The sequence below is a fragment of the Gracilinanus agilis genome, chromosome 1, assembly GCF_016433145.1.
Source record: "Gracilinanus agilis isolate LMUSP501 chromosome 1, AgileGrace, whole genome shotgun sequence".
NCBI lineage: Eukaryota > Metazoa > Chordata > Mammalia > Didelphimorphia > Didelphidae > Gracilinanus > Gracilinanus agilis.
In genome coordinates, this window is record NC_058130.1 from 723,232,271 (window position 1) to 723,240,660 (window position 8,390).

At 35.6% G+C, this 8,390-nt stretch overlaps 1 protein-coding gene across 2 annotated transcripts; it reads left to right on the forward strand.

The window, feature by feature from the left end:
* Nucleotides 1–4,394: 4,394 nt before the first annotated feature.
* On the forward strand, nt 4,395–8,163 carry LOC123232188 (olfactory receptor 1361-like). Of its 2 annotated transcripts, XM_044658564.1 has the most exons (2): nt 4,395–4,404; nt 7,232–8,163. In XM_044658564.1, exons 1-2 carry the CDS (start codon nt 4,395–4,397, stop codon nt 8,161–8,163), a joined length of 942 nt encoding a protein of 313 aa, XP_044514499.1. The 2 variants fall into 2 exon arrangements, with proteins under 2 accessions (XP_044514499.1, XP_044514498.1); XM_044658563.1 differs by lacking the exon at nt 4,395–4,404 and having other exon boundaries at nt 7,222–8,163.
* Nucleotides 8,164–8,390: the final 227 nt, after the last annotated feature.

The window sequence follows — 8,390 nt, forward strand, 5'->3', positions numbered from 1 at the left end:
GAAGGAAGGAAGGAAGGAAGGAAGGAAGGAAGGAAGGAAGGAAGGAAGGAAGGAAGGAAGGAAGGAAGGAAGGAAGGAAGGAAGGAAGGAAGGAATGGAAGAAAAGAAGGAAGGGACGGAGGGAAGGAAGGGAGGGAAGTGAAATGAGAAAAGGGAGAAAAGGAGGGAGGAGGTATTTATTAAGTTCCTACTATGTACCAGTCTCTCTGACAAGTGCTCTTCAAATATTTATCTCACTTATTCTTCCCAACAATCCTAAAAAGTAAGGGATATTGTTTTATACTGGTGGTAACTGAGACAACCCACATAGCTAGTAGGACTTCTTGACTCCAGACCCACAATTCCACCCACTGTGCTATCTAGCTGCTTCTTAGAGCATAGAACATAGAAGGTCAGAGCTAATAGAGATGTAGCATACAGAATTATTAGAGCTGGGAGGGATCATAGCACAAAGAAACATAAACATTAGAACTAGGAAGGCTCTTAAATTATAGGATATCCTAAAACTTTTAGTGCCTTTTAAAGATTAATAAAACTTAAAACTTTATTATGTATTCCATGTTCTATGAAAGGACATCCTATTATAAAGCATGAAATATGTCATTCTCTCTTTTAAAATGTTTTTATTTTTTCAGTTTCATGTAGAATTTTAATGATTGTTCCATGATGTTTGGAGATCCAACTTCTCTCGTTCCCTTCTCCACCCATAAATTGTGTGCTGTCATGCAATACATTCATCCATATTTCTCATGTCATGAAAAAAGACGCATACATATTACATATACAAGAAAAAAATTTTCAAAGAGAAATAAAGTGAAAAGTGGTATTCTTCAGTCTGCATTCAGCCTCCAAGAGCTTAGTAATAAATCCTTCTACATGTAAAAATAAGATGCTAGGGAGACCCTACTGGATAAAGTTCTGACTTTATTTTGACAGAGAAATCACGGGGCGAGAGATATGCAGGTTTCCTCCCAGTTCAAAACCTGAGACCCTGATTTGCAAAATACACAAGCTTTTATAGTTTCATGTCTGCCCCAATTCCTTCCACCTTATAAAAGATCTCCAAGAGGCCTTGGAGATCATTTTCAGACCTACTAGGTCTCCTCATCTCTGAGGTCAATTTTGGATCTTCTAGGTCTTCAGAACTGCTAGTCTCCAGATTTCCATGACTCTTGGATGACTTACTATTCTCTTTGATTTCCTACATGAGCTACTTTCCTTAGAATACATTGTAGAATGGAATGACATACTTGTGATTAACATAGTAACTTACTTATTATTATGATAACCACTTAAAATTACTGTAACACCACATACACTTTAAATTATAACTCAGGTATTATCCTGGGACTACATGTGTAATCTGTTTTCATACACAGCCTTTTTGCCTGAGACTAAATCACACAGTTATATTTTATAATTCTAAAAATCACTCTTTAAGCATTGATTAAACTATTAATTATTGATTTTCTGTTTATATATGGTTGTGGATAGGATTTTCCACTTTGTGTCCCTTAGGTCAGGATTATCTTGGATTCTTACATTACTGATAATAGTTAAATCATTCAATTAGTCATCTTACAATATTTCTCTTACTGTATTTAATGTTATCCTGCTTCTGCTTACTTTACCTTGTATCAGTTCCTAAAAATACAGGTTTTTCTGAAATTTTTCTGCTCTTCATTCCTTATGGAACAATAGTATTCCATTACTTTTTCCTTTGTATTCCTTTTCTTTTGATCTCTTTGTAAGCCAGACCTAGTAGTAGTATTACTGAGTCAAAGGATATACACAGTTTTATGGCCCTTTGCCCATGATTCCAAATTGCTGGACAGAATGGTTATATCAGTTCACAGTTCCTCCAGCAAAGTATTAGTGTCCTCATTTTCCCACAGCCCTTCAACATTCATAATTTTCCTTTTTTGGTCATATTGTTACTCTCTGACAATTGTGAAGTGGTATCTCAGAGTTGTTTTAATTTGAATTTTTCTAATCAATGGTGATTCAGACCATTTCTTATATGACTAGGGATAATTTTGATTTCATCATATGAGAACCGTCTATTCATATTCTTTGACCATTTTTCAATTGGGGAATGACTTGTATTCTTAGAAACTTGACTCAGTTTTCTATATAGTTAAGAAATAAGGACTTTTTCAGAGACTCTTGCAATAAAAAATTCCCCACCCCACACCTACCTCAGTTTTTGTTTCTCCACTCCTCTTGTTTGCATTGGTTTTGTTTAAATAAAACTTAAAATTTTTAATGTAAACAAATCCACTTTAGACCTCAAGATGTTTTCTATATCTTGTTTAGTCAAAAGTTTTTCTCTTATCTATAGACCCAATTGATAAACAATTCAATGATTCCCTCATTTGTTTATCACCCTTTGTTTTTAGATCACCTATCTGTTTTAACTTGACCTTAGTATCAAATGTTGTCCTATGCCTATTCTCTGCCATTCTGTTTTCCAGTTTTCCTGGAAGTTTTTATTTATTTATTTATTTCCAGCAAAAAGTACTTTCCCTAAAAGCTTGGATCTTTGGATTTATCAGACACTAGGTTACCATGGCCATTTGCTACAATTTGTTGATTACCTAATCTATTCCATTGATTCACTACTCTATTGCTTAACCAGAATCAGATTGTTCTGATATCACCATTTTATAATACAGTTTAAGACCTCATGTGATTAGGTATATTTTTTTCCATTAATTCTTTATATTCTTGACCTTTTGTTTTTCCAGATAATTTTAAAAAATTATTTTTCCTAGTTCTATGAAATAATTTTGTAGTACTTTGATTGGTATGTTACTGAATAGGTTAATTAACTTAGACATAAATGTCTTTTTTATTTTATTGGCTCAGACTACCCCTGAGCAGTTAATATTTATCCAATTATTTTGGTCTAAAATTTGTTTGAAAAGTGTTTTGTAATTGTGTTCATCTAATTTGTGGATTTGTCTTGGTAAGTATACCTCTCTTTCTCTTTTGCTGTTGGACTTTGTTGGTGGTAAATAGAAATGCTAATGATTTGTGTAGGCTTCTTTTGTATTTTGCAACTTTGCTAAAGTTCTTAATTGTTTTGATTAGCTTTTTTGGTTGATTTTCCAGGATTCTTTATGTGTATCATCATATAATCTGCAAAGAGTGATTGCTTTGTTTCCTCATTTGGCCATTCTAATTCGTTCAGTTTCTTTTTCTTCTCTTATTGCTATAACTAGCAGTTCTAGTACAATATTGAATATTAATCATAATAATTGTCATCCTTGCTTCTCTCATGATCTTAGTGTGAAGGTTTCTATCTTATCCCCATAACAGGTAATGCTTGCTGGTCATTTTAGATAGATGCCATTTATCATATTATGATTAGTAAAAGCAAATAGAAGAAGGTATATGAAGTGTTAGATCAGAATATGAAACAAGACATATTTAAAGGGCCTTAATTAAAGTCCACTTGAGGAATACAAATATAATGGATACAATGTGTATAGAAAGTCTAAACAAGTAGGAATAAGAGAAGAAGGCAGAAATTTACATTTTGTTTGCATTAATAGTGTCAGCAGTAGGTTTGAAAGTAAAAAGTTTGAATGTTTTTTATAAATACTTGAAAGTTTTGAGCTAATGCTAAATTGTTTTCAGGAAACTAAGAGAATTTCTCACTCCCCAAATAGATTTATATTTCAACAACTAGAAGATAAAGGTCCTCTTGCTGATTTTAGTGACATAGTTTTAAGGGTGATATCAGTATAGTTTTGGAGAAAAAGATAATTTAGACCTCACATTTAGAAATTGCCTGGCTAGGGGGCACCTGGGTAGCTCAATGGATTGAGAGTCAGGCCTAGAGACAGGAGATCCTAGGTTCAGATCCGGCCTCAGACACTTCCCAGCTGTGTGACCCTGGGCAAGTCACTTGACCCCCATTGCCCACCCTTACCAATCTTCCACCTATGAGACAATATACAGAGGTTAAGGGTTTAAAAAAAAATTTGTCTGGCTATTATTACCCCTTTCTTGGCTCACAAAAGGAAAAAAGGTTCATGTGAAATGGGAAACAACCAAAAATGAAATGAGTGTGATTGGAACATCTAATATAATACTTCTTGGAGCTTTCAAACTAAAAACTACTGAACATTTTAAAAATAACTTTTTAACTGGGGTGTTTGTGTCTTGAAATTGAAACTTGTTATAAATTACATGAACATCCTGCCCATTTTTGTAATTGATAATATGTCCAATTTAAATTTGAAGAGCTGTCTTGTTTCCCCCCAACAAAAAGAAAAACTTATTTAAGGAAACAGAAGGAGCAAGCTCAACCCCTCCTAAGAACTCCCAGATAGATGAGCTGCAATAGCTTGGGGGAAAATCCTACTAGTTAGGTCCATTACTGAGTGATGAGACTCAGTAAAGACTGGAAAAAAATATGGAAAGAATATTGGAAAATTAGTGATTAGTGTGTGGAAAAGTTTTAAGAAAAAAAAAACCTTGATTAATTCCCTTTATCTGCAAATTTCTAAGGCTTCTTTAAACCATCTATGTGGGCAATGGCATCAGTCACGTGAAGAAAACCTGTTTGAGTTATGGAATTCCTAAACAATGTAAGAGGGAAAATTAGATATTATATTTAAGGTGTGGTCACCTGGAATCAAATTCAGATTGATTCCATAATTAAAATAGACCCAAGTCAGGATGGGTTTTATGGTAGTTTATTTACAATTAGGAAGGTTGGAGGTAGGGAAATAGAGAAAGGGAGAGGCTGGCCTGGACTGGCTGAGGTCTGGACCGAGAGAGGGTTAAAAGGTTAATTAAACTAGGCTACTAGTTACAAGGCTTTAGCAATTAGAGAGGCAAAGAAGCCTCCTTGAGGTAGAGGTTCTGGAAACATCAAGGTAGAGGAAAAGGAGCCAGCCTAACTTACCCACGTGACAATTCAGAGGGGAAGCTGCCTGAGATCTCAGCAGAGATCCTTCAGCACCAAGTTCAAAGAGCAAACTGCCCCAACAGGAAGTTTTCCATCATACTTGAAAGATAGCAACTTTCATCACTTCCTAGAGGTCCACCTCTAATTCAAGTGGACAAATGGCAGCCTCAACACTGTTTTGGACTGCCCAAAGGGCAGTCCCTTGTTCTTGATTTGTTACTTATTGTCACACGGGTAACTCATCTCCCCTCCCCACTAAGGGAGGTGGCCATGACCCTTATCTCTGGTGGCTAGAGTTTTAACTAAGAATGGGCTTGAGCTAATTCCATTTACACAACAATAAATTGGGTTGCTGAGAATTTACAAAGTTTGTTTATAAAATAGAAATGTTTTCTAATAATTGATCTTTATACAAGGATGAGTTTAAACTTGAGAAGAAAAGGAAAACAAATAAAGGATGTTAAGTGAAATCTCTTATTCATTTGTGAGTCCTGATTAATTTTATTGCTTATTGAAATTCCATGAGAATAAAAATAATTGTGTCTACCCCTAAAAAGTAATTAGTGAAGCTTACCAATTAAGGAAAGAGCTCTTGGGATTGTAACTGATAGTATTTCAAGTTTCGAATAGAAAGAGCTGAGAGGATGACCTTAGCATAGCTGAAACTAAGGTCCTCTTTACTCAGTTTCCCCATTATATCTCTTCCTTTTTTAGCACAAATGCTTCCCACCTGAGTCTGGCTGAAAGGTGGAATTGTAACTGCATAATTGATTGTCATGGGTGGCTTTTACCTCAAGTCAAGCAGAGTTAAGGATGCTTTATCCTGGCATATATGTATTGAGTCATCCTATACCCTTAGGATTAGATTTAGAAGACCAGTTTTGATACTTTTTCAATCATGTCCTCATGTTTTTCTTTTACAGCAAATTTCTATTATCAGCAAATTGTCAGTAGGATATAAGTACAATGCTTGATATTTTCAGGCTTGGTGTATGAGTATATTTATTCCACATCTCAAACAACTAAATGAATTAGTACTTGGATTTTTCCTCTGCCTGCTAATACTTACATAGTGATGTATAAGATTAAATCACTAAGATATCTCATTCTTTCAGAATGAAAATGATGCTTGTAAAATATCTATCCCATTTGAATGTGGGTTAAAAGTGAAATTATTCTACTCCTTCCCCAACTTCTTTACCTCTAAGACCCTATAATTAGTGACTGGCAGCAACCTGTATTTGAGCAGTGAAACTAGGTTCTTACGGTACCCACGCATGATAGTATTTTTAGAAAATAAACACTTTAAATTTCATATTAACAAGACTCAATTTTTCCCCTGTAGGATCTTTTGAATCATCCAGAACCAATATCAGCATTCTGATTCTTTAATCCACTAAGTCAACCAACTCTCAAGGATTCTTTCCATATCTTTTAAGGAAAAACTAGGCTAACTTGCATGGAGGCAAGGGTTCAGAATATTGTTCATACCACAGAGAGATGGATAGAAAAAACTGGGAATGTGTAGTCAGAAGAAGAAACCAATAAGGAGCATGATAAAACTGACTTCTATTTTTAGAGGTTTGTCACAAGGAAAAACATTCAAACTCATTCTACTTAGCCACAGGAAACAGAAGAAGGAAAACTGTAAGACTGATTATGTAGCGATAATTCTTACTCCAATTATCAGTCAGTGGCCTTGATTGTTTACTTCAGGTGACAAAGAAAAATGGTTAGAGCTCAGAATCATAGATTTGAGGCTTAAGATATTATAGAAGTCACTGACTTCAACCTTCTTGTTTTTCAGATCAACAAAACAAGGGCCAAATGAAATAAGTGGTGACCAAATTTACACAGAGATGTAGAAATGGAATCATGATTCAAAATTGGGTCATGTGACTACAGATTCAACACTATTCCTGTTCATGAGTTCTTTAAATTCAACTGAGAATTTATTCAACTAAATACAGATCCACTATCAAAAAATGAATCGATTCAATGACAAGAATTTATTAAACTCCTCCTTTATGTGCCAACCACTGTACTAGGCTCTGAGGATACAAAGACAACAATTAAATATTCCCCGCCCTCTAGAAGCTTATATTCTACTGGGGCAAAAGAGGTAAGGGTCAACTCACATCTTGTATCTATTAAGTATATAAAAAGTATTAAAATACAACTTATTAATTTAATACAGAGTTTTTAAAGTATTAAAATTATTTCATCTGTGAGACAATTAATGTGTTAAATCTTTAAATTCTTGTTTCATCTTTATTCCATGTGAACATAACAACAGCATCATGGTGGCAGGAAATCAATCTGAAGTCTCTGAGTTCATCCTCCTTGGTCTTTCAGATCAGCCAGAACAACAGAGTCTCCTGTTCTTCCTGTTTCTGCTTATATACCTGATCACAGGTGTAGGGAATCTTCTCATCATAGTAGTCATTAGAACCAACTCATGCTTCCATACACCCATGTACTTCTTCCTTAGCAACTTGTCCCTGGTTGACATCTGCTTCACCACCACCACCATTCCCAAGATGCTGGTAAATCATATTTCTGGAAACAAAGCAATTTCTTATGCTGGGTGCCTGACACAAGTATTCTTCTTCATTTGGTTTGCAGGGATAGACAGTGTCCTTCTCACTGTCATGGCCTATGACCGCTATGTAGCTATCTGTGCCCCGCTACATTACTCCATGATCATGACCCCAAAGGTCTGTACACTTTTGGTAGTTGTTTCCTGGGTTTGGGCCTATATTACTGCTTTGTTACATACTGTCCTGCTAACTCGACTCTCCTTCTGTGGCCCAAATGAAATTCCTCATTTTTTCTGTGACCTCAGTCCCCTGCTGAAGTTGGCCTGTTCCAACACTTTTATCAATGACTTAATGGTCAACACAGTTGGGGCACTAATAATCATCATCCCTTTCATTGGTATCCTTATCTCCTACACTCGAATTTTTGTGACTGTTCTGAAGATCCCATCTACTGTGGGGAAGTGGAAAGCCTTATCCACTTGTGGCTCCCATCTCACTGTGGTCTGTCTCTTCTATGGGACAGTCATTGGTGTGTACTTTAGCCCCATATCCAACCATACAGCCCAACAGGACACAATAGCAGCTGTAATGTACACAGTGGTCACCCCCATGCTAAATCCTTTCATCTACAGCCTAAGGAACAAGGATATCAAAAGAGCTCTGAAGATGCACCTCACCAGGAAACCAGTCCTCTCTCTATAACTGTGAATCATACTCTTTGGGTTGAAGAACTATGATTCAGATAATAGCCCCAAATATTGACAGATTTGCAATAAAACTTCTTAAGTGGGAGAGAAATGAAGTCAATTGCTCACCTCTCTATCTGTACCAGCATAAATATGGTATGATGAAAAGAGCATAGAGACCTTCATTAGGAGGTTCGCTTATGGTTATGGTTCTACAACTTCCTTGCTGGGTAAATTATATAA